Source organism: Cervus canadensis, chromosome X (genome assembly GCF_019320065.1).
Source record: "Cervus canadensis isolate Bull #8, Minnesota chromosome X, ASM1932006v1, whole genome shotgun sequence".
Lineage (NCBI taxonomy): Eukaryota > Metazoa > Chordata > Mammalia > Artiodactyla > Cervidae > Cervus > Cervus canadensis.
The window spans coordinates 67,604,535-67,628,412 of NC_057419.1; the positions used below are offsets into that span (position 1 = coordinate 67,604,535).

The 23,878-nt window shown below is 36.8% G+C and overlaps 1 protein-coding gene across 9 annotated transcripts in view; it reads left to right on the forward strand.

The window, feature by feature from the left end:
* Positions 1-23,878, forward strand: part of DMD (dystrophin) — a 2,532,480-nt gene that overhangs the window by 1,045,359 nt on the left and 1,463,243 nt on the right. For all 9 annotated transcript variants that reach the window (XM_043457704.1, XM_043457699.1, XM_043457698.1 and 6 more), the window contains 2 exons: positions 16,225-16,326; positions 16,451-16,558. In XM_043457704.1, the coding sequence (XP_043313639.1) occupies positions 16,225-16,326; positions 16,451-16,558 (210 nt within the window). The remainder of the gene's footprint in view (positions 1-16,224; positions 16,327-16,450; positions 16,559-23,878) is intronic.

The window sequence follows — 23,878 nt, forward strand, 5'->3', positions numbered from 1 at the left end:
TCTTCTGCCCAGACGTCTTTTCTGAGCACAATTTTTTCTCTCCCATTTTCTGCTGGATATATGCCCTGTGAAGTTCAAAATGGACCTCAAATACAGCAAGGTGAAACTTTACCGATTGTGTCCTACTTACCTCTAAACTTGCTTCTGACTCCCCCAGTTTTGTTATTGTACCAACATTTACCTTGGCACCTGCACCAGAAAGCTGGAGGCATTTGGATGCATCTCTTCCCATTCTCCTCTAAGTCCTGTCATGTAGTCAGTCAAAACATCGCTGCGCTCTCGCTCATACTCAGTGTTTCATCTCGGTTCCTGTTACTATTTTCCAAGATAGGGCCCATAATCTGCAACCCCTGGAAACCCTTGCCTGAATTCTTATCTTGCTTCAATCCAATCTTCACATTAAAGTCAGTGCAGAATTTCAAGAGCTTACATAATAGAGTTTCTCCTCTGCTAAATCTTAAGTAACTAACTGTTCTCCAGAGACTCTCATCACTTAGGCCTACAGTGAATAACTGCCCCCCCACCCCGACCTGTCTCTCAACACTTACCTCCTATTATACCCCTCATATCCCTCAACCTACAGTCCCTTCCTCCAGGCTGTTTCTGATCCTCTGTATATCACCTTTGTCCATGGTACTCCTAGCACTCAGAATACTCACCTTCATCATGTCTGCTTGGAAAAGTCCTACCTCATGTAGCAGACTGAGTTCAGATTTTCCTTTGTGAAGGTGGTATTTTTATATAGTGATGACCACTCCCTTTTGGGTGCCATCTATATACTATAATTGTGCCTCTGTTGTTTAGAAGGAAAATAGTCTACTAAAAAGTAGCTCTTCAGAAAGGCTAAAATGTCCCCTCGTCTATCATGACTTGGAACTTGTTGAAAGTTGCTCAGTCGTGTCTGACTATTTGCAACCCCATGGACTATACAGTCCATGGAATTCTCCAGGCCAGAATACTGGAGTGGGTAGCCTATCCCTCCTCCAGCGGATTTTTCCAACCCAGGAACTGAACTGGGGTCTCCTGCATTGGAGGCGGATTCTTTACCAACTGAGCTATGGAACTGGGATATGGAACTAAAAGTGTTTATGGTACATACCTTTGGAATAATTAGTGTGGGGGAAAAGGCTATGAAATGTTAAATCCTACAGAATTGAGAAATAGAGGTTATTTATGAAGAAGAATACAGAAGAAAATAATTTTGATGTCTCTCTCTGATCTCTAATTTTGTATTTGCCAAATAAAAAGCATGTTTAAAATAAAAATAACTTTAAATGTGGCAGAAATACTTTCACTGAGCAAAGTGTCAACAACTGTTGCCCATGAAGCAGTAATTATAATTATTAGCACTTCTGTGTGCTCATTATTTCCTAAGAATTGAATATAGTCTGTATGTAATGCTATCTCTGTTTCACAAATGAGAAAGCCTATGTGTAATGAGGCTAAATCCAAGTTCATGTACTTTGCAAGTGGCAGAGCTGGGGCTGCTTAGGCTTTGTCCTGATCTCTCAGTTTCATTGGAGAAAATTATGTCGTAACCTTTAGAAGATTATTATAGGTGTATATATGCAAGTATGTTAGAATGATAATATTCCTTATGAATATTAAGTGTTAATTCTAATATAATCTAAAAAGAATTCTGGCCCTGTTGGTCTCTGAAAAAAATCTAAAATTTATACTATGGCATAATTTTCTTTTTATTGGAGTACTCTGAAAAGTACACAAATCATAATTAAAGCTTGAAGACTTCACATGGATCACATACCCATAGTTCCACACCCAGATAAAAAGATATTATGTTGCCAACATTCAAAATGCTTGTCAAGCCCTCTCACAGTCATAAATTGGTCCCACCTCTATCCTGATTTATAATATCTCAGATGAATTTTGCTGTATTTTTCACTTAATGTAAATGGAATTGCATAATAGGTTGATTCATGACTTTTTTCACTCAACATTGTTTGTGAGATTCATTCATGTTGCTTATATTAATAGCACTAGTTCATTAATTTTTCTTTTTATGAATATACCACAGTTTAATTATACAATCCACTGTTAAGAAAATGTGGGCTGTTTGACGTGTAGGACCATGACAAATAATTCTGCTATGAAAATAATTATACATATCTTTTGGCGAATATTTGTATACTTTTATATTGGATATTCATCGAGGATTGGGATTGCTGGATCATTGAATATATGTATATTTAGCTTTATAGGTATTACTAGATTTTTCTAAAGTTGGTTTATACATTTTTTTCTCTTCAATAGTCAATAAAGATACAAATTGCTCTACATCTTCACTACTTGATACTGTCAAATTTTTAATTTGACCCTTTCTGATGGTTGTATAATGACATCTCTTGTTTTAATTTGCATGTACTGATGACTCATGAAGTTGAGCACAATTTCAGTTTATTTCAGTTAGTTATTTGAAAGACCTCATTTTTGAAATGCCTGTTTTCCTACTGAGTTTTTTTATATTTCTCTTAGTGACTTGTTGTGGTTATTTTCAAAATATATATTCTGGATGATGATTGTTTGCCACCTATATTACAAGTTTCTTTTTTTCCTCCTAAGTACCTTATCTTTTTATTCCTCTATGAATTACTACTTTAATAAACAGAAGTTTTTATACCCCACTTCAATATTTTCTGTTATGGGTAGTGTCCTGAATTTTGTCCTGAATTTAAAAGTAGCATTTCTTACTCTAAGACCTAGAAGATATTTTCCTGGAGTGCCGTATAGGTACTTTATTGTTTGACCTTTCATATTATATTCCATCTCATATTTCTGGTGTGAAAAAGGAATGAATGTCCATTTTTTTCCTATGTAGATCCAATTGAAATAGCATGATTTATTGCAAAGAGTGTTCAATAGCATCACCTTTAGTCAAATGCCTATACATGTGTGGCTCACTTTATGGACTCTACTTCTGTGTGTACATTTGCCTATACTTATGTCAATACGACGTTAGTTACTATAGCTTTCTAATATTCTTGATACTGGTAGTATCATAAAATAAAAATTGTACCAGGTGATTAAACAGGCAAGAAAAAATTTTTTCAAGATTATTGCAATGACGGGTCAAAGACTATTGCAATAGGGGAGAGAGACTGAACTCTGGTCCACTGAACCAAAGGTGGGAGAATTCTTAAGTGCTGGGATGAGCTAGTGTAAAAAGATTAGAGCACATTAAAAGGTTGGATGGTCAATGTGATTAAGCCACTTTGTGTTTGCTAATTGTCCCTTATCAAAGTTTGGCTCCTACCCTCCCACAGAGTCTGGAAGACCTGAGCCCTATCTTTCTTGATAATTACATTTCAAATAGGTCCTTGAGAAAGATATTCTTGGGTTGTAGGCTATTTACATCTTAAAGGGGCAGATTAAAAAAAAGTTACAACTTCTTTCTAAAGTAAATGCTCTGAGAAGAGATGTTGGGGCCTATAGTCCAAAGTTTAATGAAGCTACGGAGAACACTGAATCTAGCTTGGCCAGAGTAAGCCCTTCATATTTGTATTTGTTTTCTTCTTTTTAAAGATTGTGTTGACTATTTTTATTCATTTGCTTTCCATATCAAGTTTAGAATCAGCTTATCATCACCTCCTCAAAAATGTTTTGGTTTTAATTGGATTTCACTGAATATATGGATCAATTTGTGGTAAATGTCTTTACTACATAAAATACTGTAATTTATGAATGAAATATTCTTTCATTTATCTAGGTCTTTATTTTCTCTAAATAATGTTTTATGGTTCTCAAGATAGTGGGTCTTAGACTTTCTATGTGATTTCTTGCTAGGTTTTTGATAGTTCCGGTCTTGTTGCAAATAGTTATCTTTTAAGTTTTTCATTTTTTATTTCCTGTTGCTGATATTGAGAAGTACACTTTGATTTTTGTTCCTTGGCCTCATATCCAGAAATGATGCTTAGTTTGCTTCTTAAGTTGAGTAGTTTCTCTGTAGCATCACTCAGATGTATGTACCCAGGTGGTTTGGGGTTAATGGCAGTTTTATTTCTCCCTTTCCAATCATTCATCTTATTAATTTCTCTTGAAATTTTTTTGCTGCATACTCTAGTACAATGAGATTATTGTTGTTGTTTCTCATTTTAGCTCTCAGAGGTGGGGCTTTTAGTAAGTCACTGTCAAGTATGATATTTCCCGTAGGCTTGTTGTTCACACCTTTCTCTCCTAGTGTTTTAAAAGGTTTTGTTATTACTGGGTGTTAATTTAATCAAACTTATTTTTCAGGATAGCCTGAGACAATCATATTAGTTTTCTAATATATAAAATCACATTGCTTTTTTTTTTAGTGTAAAAATATCCTTGCATATCTGAGATAAACGAAACATGGAGGCTATGTATAACCCTTTTAATGTTTTGTTAGATTTTTTTTTTTTTTGCTGACACTTGACTTAGAGTTTTCCCATTGTGTCCATGAAGGAGTATTGTTCTCCTTTCTTGTGATATGTTCACTAGGGTTAAGTACCTGTCTATGGAGGCTTGGGAACTTAACATTTATGCCTGGAACCTTCTTTATGGGGGAAGTTTTAAATGAGAAGTCAGTATATTTAATGGACTTAAGACTTTCTATTTTTGATTTATGTTTTTAAAAATAGTTTACCTCCATTTTCCAGATTCTCCCTTTTTTGTCAGTTCAAGTAAGCTTTGTCTTTCTAGGAATTTGTCTATTGCATCTAAAATTACAAATATATTCATTTTCAGTCCACATGGAATTTAATAACATATTTATCGTTGAAATTTAGGAAATGTGATATGAAGCTATGAATTTCTAGCCTTTCTGGAGAAAACAAGTGATTTGATGATCCTGGGTCTGTCTTCCTGCATATTAACCTCAGTAAGAATTGAATAGATCTGCCCACTGTACCCAGAGAAAGCAATGGCACCCCACTCCAGTACTCTTGCCTGGAAAATCCCATGGACGGAGGAGCCTGGTAGGCTGCAGTCCATCGGGTCACTACGAGTCGGACACGACTGAGCGACTTCACTTTCACTTTTCACTTTCATGCATTGGAGTAAGAAATGGGGATCCACTCCAGTGTTCTTGCCTGGAGAATCCCAGGGACGGGGGAGCCTGGTAGGCTGCCGTCTATGGGGTCGCATAGAGTCGGACACGACTGAAGCGACTTAGCAGCAGCAGCAGCAGTCCACTTTACCATGAGCTGCAGTCCCCATCCCTCCTCATTCCCTTACACCTAGATTATTTATATATTTTATTTTATGTACCTCTTGGAATGTGTGATTTCTTATAGGTAGAATAAATTCCATGGCAAGAGTTAGAATGGAACATAGAGGAATTTCTAGTCACTTATCTGTAAATAAGGCACATAATGAAAAATGCTCCTGGTTTAAAAATGCAAAAGCAGAGATTTTTAACTCTTGTACGAAACTAAGCTTTATTAGACTGTAGGTAAAATACAGAAACCTAGTGAAGTTAACATCATGCTGAAATGTTTCAGTGTATTCTCTATTAAAAAGTCTATTGTGCTGTAGATTTATCACAACTGGAAACAAAAGCTGATTTTTTTTCCATCAGCTAAGTTCTAAGTCCTTACTGTTGACAAGCATCTCTATAATTCATCATAGTCTTCGGAGCAGTTTCATATTTGTTGACCTCACCCCAGTATTGACCTGGCTAGGAGAGTAGGAGGCAGATACTATTATATCTATTTCACTAGAAGGACAGCTAAACCATGGTGAGATTAAGAGTTTGCTAATGGATATGACCAAGGGGGACAGCAATTGAAGTGGGATAAGAATTCAGGTTGTCTGTACTTTTGACCTAGTGACATATAGCAAGTTAGTTAGAGTCAGAGATTCTGCTAAATGCCTAATGCCCATTTTAAGTAGTAAAGACTTAGAATTTGATGTAGAGGATATAGGGAATTTCATGTAACTCTTACTCCTGTGGGTCTTTAAAAAAATTCACCACAAATAGCCTTGTTGTTACTTTAAATAACTGGTAGACAGATATTAATATTTAATGAAGAAGAAAGAGAATAAAGGGGCTTTAAGACACTGCTTGGGAGAAAAACCATATATTGATAATTACAGTGGTGGTATTCAGCTTTGAGACATTCATATACTATGTGAAATGCATGTATTTCTACACCAGACATTAAGCACAAGCGTAAATGTGGGGGGAGGGCAGCCTTCAGAACGGTCAGAGACTTGGAGGCAAAAACCAATAAAGAACAGTAAAACCTCAAGCTACCAAGGAATGCCTGGAAATGTGATGTATGCTGGAGGGAACACTGTTGTGCTGGAATGCTCCTTAGGACTCCTGTTCTTTATTTTCTGGTGTCCCAATTGAATAGACTGGTGGGAGCTGGAGAGTGCGGAGTTTATTAAGCTGCCACAGAACATTAAATAATAGCCTGCAAACAATAGTAGCAGCAGCAACAACAGGGCCTTCCCAGATTTATTCATTAGCACTTTAGAAACTCAGAAAAATAAATAAAATATGGAATTGATTGCCATAACACAGAAGAACATGCTTCTTTAAGTTAAAAAATCTCCCTACGCCTTTAGCATGATCACCAAGGCAGAATTTCATCAATGAATCAGACAGTCATATTTACCTTTTCAGAATAAGTCCTTGCAAAGAACACATGTTCTTGATCTAGAAGTGTCAGCATTTTTGATTTTTAAAAAACGTTAAACAGATATGGAGTTAAAATATCAAAAATGTTTTTTTAAATCAAATTGTAACAGCAGGCTCCAAATCCTTGTCAGGTAGGTTAGATAAAATGTTTAGTTAAATCTCATCAAACTCCTGCTAAAATTAAATATGAAAAGACTCAAAAAAGATTCAGCCTAGTCCTGGTATCCTTGTACGTCCCACTGTGTTATGTAGCTCAGATCACAAAGTGTTTATTTTTTATGTTGAGTGATCAATCAAGTGAGTGGCATCATGAAAGAGCATGGGCTTGCAGCCAGATGAACCAAAGGTCAAATCCCATATACTCAATCCTGTGACCGCTCTGCCCTTAGATAAGTTACTTAACCTGTCTGAGTGTCAGTTTCCTCATCTATAAACTGCACCATTAAAAGTGACAGGAGTTCCTTGAATTTGGCTAGGAGTTATTACAGGATCCTTTAAACAGAAATAAGAATGATATTTTCAGAGAAACCTCCAATAAGTGTTTCCTAATACCTCAAAAGATGTTTTTTCACCCTGAACTGTATGTTAAGACAGTGAAGCTTTACGACATGCCATTTTATAATATATGCTTCAGTTAACAGTTTGTTTTAAAAAAAAATGTAAAATTGAGAAGAGAAACATAGACATGGCTAAACAGTAGTCAGTAATACTCTGACCATTTCTAACCTCATAATGGGTGCTATTGTTCTTTCCATAAGTCATTTGATATTATTTCCATTTCACCATCAGTAAGATGTAAGATGGCGTTGCTAATTGTTTTTAACTGTATAGGTGTTTACAAAGTAAGAAACAAAATTCAAGAAATATATAAATAATTTTTCAGAAGGCTCATTACATGTAAAATTCATTTAGCAGGAGTATATTCCCAGGGTTTGAGACTGGGATAAAAGAGATAGGTTGCTTGCTGCCTCCCTCTCTTATAAATCTCAGTTGCTGCTGCATTGTGTGGTACATGGCACATAATTGTTCCTTCCTTAGTGGACATACTCTTGGGGACACTTTATCTCTTAATGCCAATCTTGCTAGGCACAGTTTAGCTTTCACTTTCTTACACTGTCTTCAATAAATTCAAGGGTCAAGGTACTTAAGTTTTACCTCCCAGGCTTGTCAAATTTCCTATACTTGCTTTTATCCAAATGTTCTTTTGATAGCCATTTTTCACTTTTGCTTTGAAAAGCCAACTCAACCAAACAAAGGAATTCAGATGAGAAATGTCCTTGGCATGTATAACAATATGAGATGTGAATTAAATGGGAGGGAAAAATCCTCCCCATTGTGGATCTGAGCCTAGATGATAATGGAGCTGTGATTTAGCCCACAAAAATGTGTTAGAGTAAGTGAGCTGACCTTTTGCTGCTGTTACTGCTGAGACAAAATGAGGACATAAATACAAATTAATTTCTTCTTATCACTTTGTGAGACATTATAATTCATTTTTCATTTATGTGCCTAATGTTTACCTAGCTTACAAAAATATGCATTATTCCTAAAAGCTCAGGGGATTCGTATACTTAAATGACAACTCAGAGAAAGACTGATTTTTTTTCTTAAGAGAGGAGATTTCTAACCCTAATATAGTGATCTAAAAAAAAATAGCTTCCTGTCAATTCCATTTGATCCAATCTCTTGCACTTGTCTAACAATGAAGTTGCACCCATTCAGGCAGTGATAGGAACCAGCATCTCTGAGTGCTTATAAAAGCTGACTGATAATCCAACAATTGCTTAGCTCCATCTTTTGTAATTCAAATTAGGGCTAGCATTTCTAAGCAATAAACAGATAAATCCATAAATTCAAGCACTATGTACATTTTCCTATATCTGTGAGTATGGCATTGCAAAAATCTACCTGTGGGAGAAACATCAATAACCTCAGATATGCAGATGACACCATCCTTATAGCAGAAAGCAAAGAAGAACTAAAGAGCCTCTTGATGAAAGTGAAAGAGAAGTGTGAAAAAGTTGGCTTAAAACTCAACATTCCTAAGATCATGGCATCCAGTCCCATCACTTCATGGCAAGTAGATGGGGAAACAGTGGAAACAGTGACAGACTTCATTTTTTTTTGGCTCCAAAATCACAGCAGATGGTGACTGCAGCCATAAAATTAAAAGACGCTTGCTCCTTGGATGACATACTATGACCAACCTAGACAGAATATTAAAAAGCAGAGACATTACTTTGCCAACAAAGGTCCATCTAGTCAAAGCTATGGTTTTTCCAGTAGTCATGTATGGATGTGAGAGTTGGACTATAAAGAAACTGAGAGCCGAAGAATTGATGCTTTTGAACTGTGGTGTTGGAGAAGACTCTTGAGAGTCCCTTGGACTGCAAGGAGATCCAACCAATCCATCCTAAACGAAATCAGTCCTGAGTATTCATTGGAAGGACTGATGCTGAAGCTCCAATATTTTGGCCACCTGATGCAAAGAACTGACTCATTGAAAAAGACCCTGATGCTGGGAAAGATTGAAGGCAGGAAGAGAACGGGACAACATCTCATCGATAAGATGGTTGGATGGCATCACCGACTCGATGGGCATGTGTTTGAGTAAGCTCCTGGAGTTGGTGTTGGACAGGGAAGCCTGATGTGCTGCAGTCCATGGAGTCACAAAGAGTCGGACACAACTGAGTGACTGAACTGAACTGAACCTGTGAGCACACATGTACCATGATTTCTAATTCACTTATCTAATTTCACTGAGATCAGTATAAAACACTGTGCCTGGTTTGTAACAGAAGTGACTTGGATTCAGTTCACTGAGATTGTTCTGAGAGTAAGAGTTAAGCAGCAGAATGTGTTACTGAAGGATGTGTATGCTCTTTTGTGTTGGAAATTAAAAAAAAAATAATATACTGCAGTTCTAAACATCTACTTGTAAAGATGTAATAAGTACTTTTTTAGAATGAGTAAAATAGTCCACCCTTGGTGGTTCTTAGAAGGCTTCATATAAACACTACAATCAAGCAAAATATAAATAACCACCAATACTTATATAACTCAGTTCAAATTAAAACTGTTTTTCAATGCATGATCTTGTTTAATACTTGAAGCAGTTCTTTAAGTTGTTGGTATGATTATTTTATTTGAGAGAATATTATTTAGCCATAAATTTGTTGAAAAAGTCACTTGATTGCATTGAGCAGGGGAAGATAAAGAATTGCTCCTAGTATTACAAGAAATTATGTATTTTAAATGTTTCCATAATTTGAAAGAGAGTCAGTGGTAAAGACAGAGAAGACAATGGCAGCCCACTCCAGTACTCTTGCCTGGAAAATCCATGGGCAGAGGAGCCTGGTAGGCTGCAGTCCATGGGGTTGCGAAGAGTCGGACATGACTGAAGCGACTTAGTAGCAGCAGCAGTGGAAAAGAATCTGCCTGCCAATGCAGAAAACATGTGTTTGATCCCCGGGCCAGGAAGATCCCCCGGAGAAGGAAAGAGCAACCCACTCCACTATTCTTGCCTGAGAAATCCCATGGACATAGGAGTCAGGTGGGCTATGGTCCATAGGATCGCAATAGAGTCTGATGTGACTTAGCAACTAAACAACAACACACATTGGTAGTCCAAGCAGTTTATTGACTTAAGACTTGAATCCAAGTGTTTTGACTCTAGATAATTTTATACTCCCCATGTAACACATAAAATCACAAAATGATAGCATCTTTGTATTTGAGTAGTTGTCCCAATGCATTATTATTAAAATTCTGCTCTATTTGAACAATTTAAATTCATTTTACACTAGTAACTGAAATATGTTCTCTAAAATGGCCCCACTCTAATACATGCATCTTTACTTGTAACAATTTTAATTTTGTGAGACATTTTGCAGTGCTGTGGAATCAGCCTCTCTTAAATCTGTCCTATGTAGTTTGTTAGATATGCCTTGACAAAATGCCAGAGATTGGATTTCCTAAACAACAGAAATGTGTTTTCTCACAGATCTGGAGTCTAGAAGTCCAAGGTATTGGCAGGTTTGGTTCCTTCTGAGGCCTCTCTCCTTGCCTTGCAGACAGCGGCCTTCTTGCTATGTCCACCCAATGGCCTCTCCTCTGTGCCCATACAGCCAAAGACACTATTTTATTTCCTCTTTTTATAAGGACGCTAGTCGGACTGAATTAGAGTCCACTCTAACATACTCATTTTAACTTAAAAGTCCCATTTAAAGGCCCTGCCTGTCAAGATCCTGTCTTCTAATACAGTCACATTCTGGGGTAGAGGTCAATAGGGATTTAACATATGAATTTTAGGCAGACGCAGTTCAGTCCATTTATTCTGTTCATTTTTGGCACATAGTGTATGTTCAAAAATATTTGCTATTTAAATAAATTAATGATTGGTGAATGAATGAATCAGAGCTTATACTTAACTATAAATTAAATATTGGCTGAATATTTAACCTGCTCTGTGGAATTATAAAAGTTATCTATTATGATTATTTGACTACAAAAGAAACTTTTAATGATTATCTTTTTATCCTTTTATAACTGAAGTATAGTTGATATATAATATTGTATGTTATAGATGTATAACAGTGATTCACAATTTTTAAAGATTATACTCCATTTATAGTTACTGTAAAATACTGATTATTTTCCCTGTGTTGTACAATATATCCTTTTAGCTTATTTTAGACCTAATAGTTTGTTGCTACCCCTATATTGCCCTTCCCCTCTCCCTACTGATAACCACTAGTTTATTCTCTGTATCTGTGAATTTGCTTCTTTTTCATTATATTTACCAGTTGATTCTTTTTCTTTTTTTAAGAGTCCACATATAAGTGATAATCATACAGTATTTGTCTTTTTCTGTCTGGCTTATTTCATTTAACATAATGTCTTCCAAGCCCATCTATTTTGTTGCAAATGGCAAAATTTCATTATCTGTTCATCTGTTGATAGAAATAATATTCTTAAAATAGTTGTTTTAACTAGGTTGTTTTGACTAGGTTGACTGTATGACTAAAATATTTACTATTGTTTTTTAATAATGAAAAAATCTATAGTATAAAGTGTATCACAGTATATTTTGCAATTTCTGTAAATTGAATCTTAAGCAATCTAGTATAGAGGTCTTTATGTGAGTTTGTTTTATACAATGTCCTACTAAAATCAATGAATTATAAAAGCTCTATCTATGTGATTGCAAACCTAAGCTACTACTTTGCTAGACTCTAGCTTTGTGTGTCTTGTAGCACTGGAGAGAAGATGGTATATCTATTTAGACATCTTAGTTCATTTTCTTTCATTTATGAAGGTGGTGCTACAGTTTGAGTGTCTCTCTTAGCCCTTGACACCCATCTCCACTGGGGTTGGAGCCCTGTAATAAATGTGCCACAATTTGACCTTTTATATCTGCATCATAAAATCAGGCAGATGGTGTAGTTTATGGCTAACAGGCAAGAGTTTCTCCGTTTGAAGCTGTTTTTTCCCACAACTAATCCATTACCAGGTATGCTACATGCCATTTTATCTGATGTGTCCTTACAATGTAACCAGGAAGTTTACTAAAATAACTTCTAATATGTTTTTGAAAAAAAATCCCAAATTTTAATTGTAATAATTAAATAGCTAACATTGAATGCATTGAGTTAGGTTAGCACATTTCCTGGGTATCTTGCATCACTGTTTCAGTGTTATGGCTTCTGTCATAAACTAATGTAATTCAAAAGTGGTCGAGTAGAGAATGAAACTATAAAAAATGCAAAATCACTTATGTTATGCTTGAAAGTAATAACATTTTTATTGACATTTCTGAAGAAAAACTGAAAACTCACCTGTGACTGAGCTGCATCTGAATTCATGATCATCTTAATATTGTAGTAATAAATTTATTGCTTGCTCCTTACCCCTATGTTTGAGACTTCCTTTTCTAAAAGGTGGTAGATTAAATACAATAAAAAAAAAGAGTAGGTCTCTGAATTATTTAGGAATAGATGGGTTTTGCCATGATGCTAATTACATATATATTATTTGAATCATATGTCAAAGTTTTCTAGTTGGATCCATCCAAATGTGTAATATCAAGTAAGGTAGAAATTATTATCAGGCTTATCAGAGATAATGAATATATTTCTAAAAAATATGAGTAACAAACATTTTTTTCTAGTTATAATTCTATACAAAATAAGACATGTCCATATTTTGAGATACTTCTAGCTCTAGATGTCTAATGTCTATGGGTAAATAATTTTATTATTTATAAGGAAGTCAAAAAAAGTTGAAATTTTAGACTCTGAAGTTCATCCTAATAGTGTTGGAATAAATGATATGTTTCTTAAAATAGTACCTTTATACAGAAATCATAACAACACACTTTTTCACCTAAAAAATATTAGTGCTTAGTTTATATTACATACTAAAATAGCATGTGCATATAGATATTGTTATTGTTGTTTAGTCACTAAGTTGTGTCCAACTCCTTTGTGATCCCATTGATTGTAGCCCAACAAGCTCCTGGACCATGGGAGTTCCCAGGCAAGAACACTGGAGTGGGTTGCCATTTCCTTCTCCAGGGTATCTTCCCAATCCAGGGATTGAATCTGCATCTCATGCATTGGCAGGTAGATGCTTTATGACTGAGCCACTAGTATTAGTGACAGACTAAAGACAGGACGGTCATAGGAAACACCCTCTTCCAACAACACAAGAGAAGACTCTACACGTGGATGTCATCAGATGGTCAACACCGAAATCAGATTGATTATATTCTTTGCAGCCCAAGATGGAGAAGCTCTATACGGTCAGCAAAACAAGACTGGGATCTGACTGTGGCTCAGATCATGAAATCCTTATTGTCAAATTCAGACTTAAATTGAAGAAAGTAGGGAAAACCACTAGACCATTCAGGTATGACCTAAATCAAATCCCTTATGACTATACAGTGGAAGTGAGAAATCAATTTAAGGGACTAGATCTGATAGACAGAGTGCCTGATGGACTATGGACGGAGGTCTGTGACATTGGACAGGAGACGGATCAAGACCATCCCCATGGAAAAGAAATGCAAAAAGGCAAAATGGCTGTCTGAGGAGGCCTTACAAATAGCTGTGAAAAGAAGAGAAGCGACAAGCAAAGGAGAAAAGGAAAGATATTCCCATTTGAATGCAGAGTTCCAAAGAATAGCAAGGAGAGGTAAGAAAGCCTTCCTCAGTGATCAATGCAAAGAAATAGAGGAAAACAACAGAATGGGAAAGACTAGAGATCTCTTCAAGAAAATTAGAGATACCAAAGGAACATTTCATGCAAAGATGGGCTCAATAAAGGACAGAAATGGTATGAACCTAACAGAAGCAGAAGATATTAAGAAGAGGTGGCAAGAATGCACAGAAGAACTGTACAAAAGAGATCTTCACGACCCAGATAATCACGATGGTGTGATCACTCACCTAGAGCCAGACATCCTGGAATGTGAAGTCAAGGGGGCCTTAGAAAGCATCACTGCGAACAAAGCTAGGGGAGGTGATGGAGTTCCAGTTGAGCTATTTCAAATCCTGAAAGATGATGCTGTGAAAGTGTTGCACTCAATATGCCAGCAGATTTGAAAAACTCAGCAGTGGACACAGGACTGGAAAAGGTCAATTTTCATTCCAATCCCAAAGAAAGGCAGTACCAAAGAATGCTCAAACTATGGCACAATTGCACTCATCTCACACGCTAGTAAAGCAATGCTCAAAATTCTCCAAGCCAGGCTTCAGCAGTACATGAACCATAAACTTCCAGATGTTCAAGATGGTTTTAGAAAAGGCAGAGGAACCAGAGATCAAATTGCCAACATCCACTGGATCATCGAAAAAGCAAGAGAGTTCCAGAAAAACATCTATTTCTGCTTTATTGACTATGCCAAAGCCTTTGATTGTGTGGATCACAATAAACTGTGGATAATTCTGAAAGAGATGGGAATACCAGACCACCTGACCTGCCTCTTGAGAAACCTGTATGCAGGTCAGAAAGCAATAGTTAGAAGTGGACATGGAACTACAGACTGGTTCCAAATAGGGAAAGGAGTACGTCAAGGCTGTATATTGTCACCCTGCTTATTTAACTTATATGCAGAGAACATCATGAGAAACTCAGGGCTGGAAGAAGCACAAGCTGAAATCAAGATTGCCGGGAGAAATATCAGTAACCTCAGATATGCAGATGACACCACCCTTATGGCAGAAAGTGAAGAGGAACTAGAAAGCCTCTTGATGAAAGTGAAAAAGGATAGTGAAAAAGTCAGCTTAAAGCTCAACATTCAGAAAAGTAAGATTATGGCATCTGGTCCCATCACTTCTTGGGAAATAGATGGGAAAACATTGGAAACAGTGTCAGACTTTATTTTTTTGGGCTCCAAAATCACTGCAGATGGTGATTGCAGCCATGAAATTAAAAGATGCTTACTCCTCGGAAGGAAAGTTATGACCAACCTAGATAGCATATTGAAAAGCAGAGACATTACTTTGCCAACAAAGGTCCATCTGGTCAAGGCTATGATTTTTCCAGTGGTCATGTATGGATGTGAGAGTTGGACTGTGAAGAAAGCTCAGCGCCGAAGAATTGATGCTTTTGAACTGTGGTGTTGAAGAAGACTCTTGAGAGTCCCTCGGACTTCAGGGAGATCCAACCAGTCCATCCTAAAGGAGATCAGCCCTGGGTGTTCATTGGAAGGACTGATGCTAAAGCTGAAACTCCAATACTTTGGCCACCTCATGTGAAGTGTTGACTGATTGGAAAAGACCCTGATTCTGAGAGGGATTGGAGGCAGGAGGAGAAAGGGACGATAGAGGATGAGATGGTTGGATGGCATCTCTGACTCGATGGACATGAGTTTGAGTAAGCTCCTGGAGTTGGTGATGGACAGGGAGGCCTGGCGTGCTGCGATTCATGGGGTCTCAAAGGGTCAGACACGACTGAGCAACTGAACTGAACAGCACAACTCTTACTCAGAAAACTATTACTCTACTGAGTTTTCTCAATAGAACAGTTTAGAGAAATAGTGACTTTAAATATTCATAATAATAATCCAGTTAACTTTAAAAATTCACATGTTGATATGATGTTAAGTCAACACTAATATTCTTCTACAATCAAAATATTAAGCAATTCTAATTATATAAGATTGCTTGAGATGAGAGTCTTTTGACATCCTATTTTTTAGCCAGACTTTTTTTCTTTTGACATATATTTTCAGACCTAAGAAAGATACACATTTTCCATATTATCAGTGACATATCCTATTTCATTCTGCATTTATATTTTTCCTGTTTATATTTTCTGTGTAGACATTTCAAATAGTGGTGTGATATCTGCCTTAGACTTCTTGTAAGTGTCTCTACTTTTCCATATAAGGTGCAAGAGTGAAGTAATCTAATTACAAATGAAAGGCATGTGCTTATATAATTATAAGCAGAAGCTAACAGATGCTTTTTACAACTCCTAGTATATATAAGAGACTCAAAGTTAGATACTTTTACAAATCATTCATGCCATTTTTAATAAAATTCAGTTAACAGGTAAGCATTTGCTGATGTTGTGGTGGGTTTTCTCTTCTCCAGGTGCTGGGAGATCGGTGGGCAAACATCTGTAGGTGGACTGAAGATCGCTGGGTTCTTTTACAGGATGTTCTTCTAAAATGGCAACGTTTTACTGAAGAGCAGGTGAGTCACATGGGGGATAATGTATCAGTAAAAGATGTGGAGAGATGTTAAATAGGTACATAAAAAACTATGATGTACTTTAATAATTATTCTTTATCTTTTGAAATTATTTGATTTCTTTCAGTGCCTTTTTAGTACATGGCTTTCAGAAAAAGAAGATGCAGTGAACAAGATTCCCACAACTGGCTTTAAGGATCAAAGTGAAATGTTATCAAGTCTTCAAAAACTGGCTGTATGTATTCTTTAGCTATTGATATTGTTAAACAAAAACAGTAGTTTCTACTAACATCCTTATTTGGTCTTTCTAATGTTTAAATCTTAAACATAATATTCATTGTTCTTTCTTAGATCAGTCTCTTTAATTATATTGTTACTTGTCTTAATTAAAATAGGGAAAGGTGATTGTGGGAAAGATTGAAGGCAGGAGGAGAAGGGGGCAACAGAGGATGCCATGGTCGGATGGCATCATCGACTCAGTGGCCATGAGTTTGAGCAAACTCCGGGAGATAGTGAAGGACAGGGAAGCCTGGCATGCTGCAGTCCATGGGATTGCAAAGAGTCAGACACAACCGAACAGCAACAAATAGTATTGCTCTCCTCACATAGTGGAAAGAGAAACTCTAGTGTCTCTGCCTCTTCTTACAAGGTCATGAATCCCATCATGGGGGCTTCACTGTCATAAACTCATCTAAACCTAATTGCCTCCTGAAGGCCCAATGTCCTAATACCATGATATCAGGGGTTGTAGAATTTCGATATATATATTTTGTGGGGACACAATCATTTAGCCCATATCATTACAGCACTGGACTCTCAAACTGTGTGTCTTTCCCACATGCAAAATATATTCATTCCAACTGAACAGACCCAAAATAACTTACATAGTCCCAATGTCAACTCTTCAGCATATATTGTAAAGTTCAAAGTCTCATCATCTAAATCAAATAAGACTCAAGGTCTGAGGCCAAACTCTCCAACTATGAATCTGTGAAACCAGACTAGTTATATGCTTCCAAAATACAGTGGTGTGACAGCTACAGGTAGGTATTCCCATTTGAAAAGGGGAAATAGCAAAGGAGGAAGGGGTGACAGGCCACAAGTAAGTCTAAAACATAGGAAAAACAATTCTGTAAGTTCCTAATGCTCAAGAATATTCCTCTTTGGACTGATGCTTTGCACTCCAGGGCCACCAGAGTGGCACCATCACCCCCAGAATTCCACAAGGTGGCCTTGCCTCTTCAGCTTCACAGTGCACTGCCTGCCCACATGGCTCTCTGCTGCAGCCCCACTCATAGGACTCCCTGTCGTGGCTGCTTCTGAGGCACTGGGTGGGGGCATCCTGCATGCCTGTCCCCCAAAACCTGAGAGGTGGCCCCACCCTTTGAAACTCAGGAGGAACTGGCTCTGTCATTTGGGCCTACAGTAGGGGTGGCAGCCCTGATGTCTTTGTATCACCCACATCATTCTCTTTTCTTGATGGGAAGAATGCACATGTTCACAGCCTGCCTTCAATCCTTCTAGTTTTCATTTCCATTAGTCCCAGCTGGCAGTTTCTGCTGGTATATTACAGTATCCATAGCTTCATATTCATGTGTCCATATTGTATACATCTGTATCCCTGACTTCTGATCAGAGAGCTGATTAGGTTTCTGTTTCACATCCACACTAATATCCTCATTAAATAGTAGATCAACCACACCCTAGTGTTCACGTCTAAACAGCCTTTCTCATTTTTTTTTTTTTTCATATGTGGATAAACTGAGAGTCTTCCAAATCCTTAAGTTCCGGTTCCTTTTTGTTAAGCAGTTCCTTCTTCAATTGATTTTTCTCTTCTTGCTTTTCTGCCTTAAGCATTCAGATGAAATCATGCCTTTCCTTTCACACTTTGCTTAAATATCTCCCAAAGACATCAGATTTCTTAGCTAAATATCCCGTTTGATCATGCGCAAGTTCTACCTTCTACAAAATACTAGAACATCAACACAATTCAGTCAAGTTCTTTGCCACTTTATAACAAGGATTGTCTTCTCTCCCTTGGCCAATATGTTCCTTACTTTGTCTGACACCCCAACAGAATGGCCTTAATCGTCCATATTTATACCAACATTCTGTTCATGATTATTTATGTGTTCTCTAAAAAGATGGAAACTTTCTTTCCAGCTCTCCTTTTTTCTCCCTGAGTCCTCACCAGAGTTGCCCTTTGAAGTTATCTTCATGGCAATCTTGACTTTTTCGAGCATATACCTCAAAACTCTTTCAGCCTCTACAGATGGCCCAGTCCAAGGCTGTTTCTGCATTTTTAGGTATTTGTTACAAGAGACACCAGTTCTTGCTCCCAATTCCTGTCCTAGTCTACTTGTGCTGTTGTAATAAAATGCCACATACTGGTGACTTTAACAGTAGATATTTATTTCTTACAGTTCTAGAAACTGGGAAGCACAATATCAAGGTGCTAGAAGATTCGGTTCTTGGTGAGGGCCCTCTTCCTGGTGAGACAGAGGAAGCTCTGGTATCCCTTCTTTTTTGTATGAGGGCACTAATTGCAGGAGACATAAGAGGCTCAGGATCGATACCTAGGTTGGGAAGATCCCATGGAAGAGAGCCTGGCAACCCACTCTGGCATTCTTGCCTGGAGAATCCCATGGACATAGAAGTCTGGTGGACTATAGTCTATAGCGTCACAGAGTCAGACACAACTAAAGTGACTTAGCACACAAGCAGAATCCTGGGGGGGGGGCCCTACTCTCATGACCTCATCTAAGCATCATTACCTCCCCAAAGCTCCACCTCCTAATGTGATAACATTGGAAGGTTAGGCCTTCAAAATATGAATTTTGGAGGGACATAAATATTAATTTTATAATAATGTAGGTAAAGTTTCAAGTTTGTTTTTTTGAAACAGAATTGTACTCTTTGAAAAAGGATAACATACCTGAAATAAGATTACAGTAAAAATTTTAAAAGTAGCACTGAAAAGTACCTGTGAATGTTCTGTAAAATTATAAACGGTATAGTTCTACAGTAAACTTAAGTTTCATAAATCTAATAAGTCTAAAATAAACTTAATTAGATTCTCTGAGAAATACAAGAGTAGCACAAGAAATGATTATCCTCACATAGAAGGGGCTTATATCATGTTTTGAAAAATAAGAAAAACATTAAAGTAAACAAAATGACATTGATTATAGCACCCACATGTTTTGTTTGTTTTTTTAATTTTATTTGGAGGCTAATTACTTTACAATATTGTGGTGGTTTTTTTGCCATACAGTCACATGAATCAGCCATGGGTGTCATGTGTTCCCCATCCTGAAACTCCGTCCCACCTCCCTCCCATCCCATCCCTCAGGGTCATCCTGGTGCACCAGCCCTGAGCACCCTGTCTCATGAATTGAACCTGGACTGGTGATCTGTTTCACAGACGGTAATATACATGTTACAATACTATTCTCTCAAGTCATCCCACCCTCGCCTTCTCCCACAGAGCCCAAAAGTCTGTTCTTTACATCTGTGTCTCTCGCTGTCTCGCATATAGGGTCATCATTACCATCTTTTTAAATTCCATATATATGATTTAATATACCATATTGGTGTTTTTCTTTTTGACTTACTTTGCTCTGTATAATAGGCTCCAGTTTCATCCACCTCATTAAAACTGATCAAATGCATTCATTTTAATAGCTGAGTAATATTCCATTGTATATATGTACCACAGGTTTTATATCCATTCGTCTGCCTATGAACATCTAGGTTGCTTCCATGTCCAGGCTATTGTAAACAGTGCTGCGATGAACATTGGGGTACATGTGTCTCTTTCAATTCTGGTTTCCTTGGTGTATATGCCTAGCAGTGGGATTTCTGGGTCATATGGCAGTTCTATTTCCAGTTTTTTAAGGCATCTCCACACTGTTCCCCATAGTGGCTGTACTAGTTTGCATTCCCACCAACAGTGTAAGAGGGTCTCTTTTTCTCCACACCCTCTCCTGCATTTATTGTTTGTAGACTTTTTGATAGCAGCCATTCTGACCAGCATGAGATGGTACCTCATTGTGGTGTTGATTTGCATTTCTCTGGTGATGAGTGATGTTGAGCATCTTTTCATGTGTTTGTTAGCCATCTGTATGTCTTCTTTGAATAAATGTCTGTTTAGTTCTTTGGTCTATTTTTTGATTGGGTCACTTATTTTTCTGGAATTGAGCTGCAGGAGTTGCTTGTCTATTTTTGAGATTAATTCTTTGTCAGTTGCTTCATTTGCTATTATTTTCTTCCATACTGAAGGTTGTCTTTTCACCTTGCTTATAGTTGCCTTCGTTGTGCAAAAGCTTTTAAGTTTAATTAGGTCCCATTTGTTTATTTTTGCTTTTATTTCCATTACTCTGGGAGGTGGGTCATAGAGGATCCTGCTATAATTTATGTCAGAGTGTTTTGCCTATGTTTTCCTCTAGGAGTTTTATAATTTCTGGTCTTATATTTAGATCTTTAATCCATTTTGAGCTTATTTTTGTGTGTGGTGTCAGAAAGTGTTCTAGTTTCATTCTTTTACAAGTGGCTGACCAGTTTTCCCAGCACCACTTGTTAAAGAGATTATCTTTACTCCATTGTCTATTCTTGCCTCCTTTGTCAAAGATAAGGTGTCCATAGGTGCGTGGATTTATCTCTGGGCTTTCTATTCTGTTCCATTGATCTATATTTCTGTCTTTGTGCCAATACCATACTGTCTTGATGACTGTAGCTTTGCAGTATAGTCTGAAGTCAGGCAGATTGATTTTTCCGGTTCCATTCTTCTTTCTCAAGATTGCTTTGGCTACTTGAGGTTTTTTGTATTTCCATACAAATTGTGAAATTATTTATTCTAGTTCTCTGAAAAATACCATTGGTAGCTTGATAGGGATTGTATTGAATCTATAGATTGCTTTGGGTAGTATACTCATTTTCACTATATTGAGTCTTCCAATCCATGAACATGTTATATTTATCTATCTATTTGTGTCCTCTTTGATTTCTTTCATCAGTGTTTTATAGTTTTCTACATATAGGTCTTTTGTTTCTTTAGGTAAATTTATTCCTAAGTATTTGATTCTTTTTGTTGCGATGGTGAATGGAATTGTTTCCTTAATTTCTCTTTCTGTTTTCTCATTGTTAATGTATAGGAATGCAAGGGATTTCTGTGTGTTAATTTTATATCCTGCAACTTTACTATATTCATTGATCGGCTCTAGTAATTGTCTGATGGAGTCTTTAGGGTTTTCTATGTAGAGGATCATGTCATCTGCAAACAGTGATAGTTTTATTTCTTCTTTTTCAATCTGGATTCACTTTATTTCTTTTTCTTCTCTGATTGCTGTGGCTAAGATGTCCAAAACTATGTTGAATAGTAGTGATGTGAGTGGGCACCCTTGTCTTTAGGGGAAATGCTTTCAATTTTTCACCATTGAGGATAATGTTTGCTGTGGGTTTGTCATATATGGCTTTTATTATGTTGAGGTATGTTCCTTCTATTCCTGCTTTGTGGAGGGTTTTTATCATAAATGGATGTTGAATTTTGTCAAAGGCTTTCTCTGCATCTATTGAGATAATCATATGGTTTTTATCTTTTAATTTGTTAATGTGGTGTATCACATTGATTTGTGGATATTGAAGAATCCTTGCATCCCTGGGATAAAGCCCACTTGGTCATGATGTATGATCTTTTTAATATGTTGTTCAGTTCTGTTTGCTAGAATTTTGTTAAGGATTTTTGCATCTATGCTCATCAATGATATTGGCCTGTATTTACTTTTTTTGTGGCATCTTTGTCTGGTTTTGGTATTAGGGTGATGATGGCCTTGTAGAATGAGTTTGGCAGTTTACCTTCCTCTGCACTTTTCTGGAAGAATTTGAGTAGAATAGGTGTTAGCTCTTCTCTAAATTTTTGGTAGAATTCAGCTGTGAAGCCATCTGGTCCTGGGCTTTTGTTTGTTGGAAAATTTCTGATTTCACTTTCGATTTCCTTGCTTGTGGTGGGTCTGTTAAGATTTTCTATTTCTTCCTGATTCGGTTTTGGAAAGTTATACTTTTCTAAGAATTTGTCCATTTCTTCCAAGTTGTCCATTTTATTGGCATATAGTTGCTGATCGTCATCTCTTATGATCCTTTGTATTTCTGTGTTGTCTGTTGTGATTTCTCCATTTTCATTTCTAATTTTGTAGATTTGATTCTTCTCCCTTTGTTTTTTGATAAGTCTGGCTAATGGTTTGTCAATTTTATTTATCTTCTCAAAGAACCAGCTTTTAGCTTTGTTGATTTTGGCTATGGTCTCCTTGGTTTCTTTTGCATTTATTTCTGCCCTAATTTTTATGATTTCTTTCCTTCTACTAACCCTGGGGTGCTTCATTTTTCTTTTTCTAGTTGCTTTAGGTGTAGAGTTAGGTTATTTATTTGATTTTTCTCCTGTTTCTTGAGGTAGGCTTGTATTGCTATGAACCTTCCCCTTAGCACTGCTTTTACTGAATCCCATAGGTTTTGGGTTGTTGTGTTTTCATTTTCATTCATTTCTATGCATATTTTTATTTCTTTTGTGGTTTGTTGGTTATTCAGAAGTGTGTTGTTTAGCCTCCATATGTTTGTATTTTTAATAGTTTTTTTTTCCCTGTAGTTGACATCTGATCTTACCACATTGTGATCAGAAAAGCTGCTTGAGATGATTTCAATTTTTTTTAACTTACCAAGGCTAGATTTATGGCCCGGGATGTTATCTATCCTGGAGAAGGGTCTGTGTGCAGTTGAGAAAAATGTGAAATTCAGTGTTTTATGGTGAAATGTCCTATAGATATCAATTAGATCTAACTGGTCCATTGTATCATTTAAAGTTTGTGTTTACTTGCTAATTTTCTGTTTCATTGATCTATCCATAAGTGTGAGTCGGGTATTAAAGTCTCCCACTATTATTGTGTTACTGTTAATTTTCTCTTTCATACTTGTTAGGATTTGCCTTACATATTGTGGTGCTCCTCTTTTGGGTGTTATAATTGTTACATCTTCTTCCTTTAATCATTATGTAGTGTCCTTTGTCTCTTTTCATGGCCTTTATTTCAAAGTCTATTTTATCTGATGTGAATATTGCTATTCCTGCTTTCTTTTGGTCTCCATTTGCGTGAAATATCTTTCTCCAGCCCTTCACTTTCAGTCTGTATGTGTCCCTATGTTTGAGGTGGGTCCTTGTAGACAGCATATATAGTGGTCTTGTTTTTGTTTCCATTCAGCCAGTCTTTAAGGTAATTATTGATAAGTATGAGCCCATTGCCTTTTTCTTTGTTGTTTTGGGTTCGAGTTTATACACCTTTTCTGTGTTTCCTGTCTAGAGAAGATCCTTTAGCATTTGTTGAAGAGCTGGTTTGGTGGTTCTGAATTCTCTGAGGTTTTGCTTGTCTGTAAAGCTTTTGATTTCTCCTTCATATTTGAATGAGATCCTTGCTGGGTACAATAATCTGGGTTGTAGGTTTTTCTCTTTCATCACTTTAAGTATGTCCTGCCATTCCCTCCTGGTTTGAAGAGTTTCTATTGAAAGATCAGC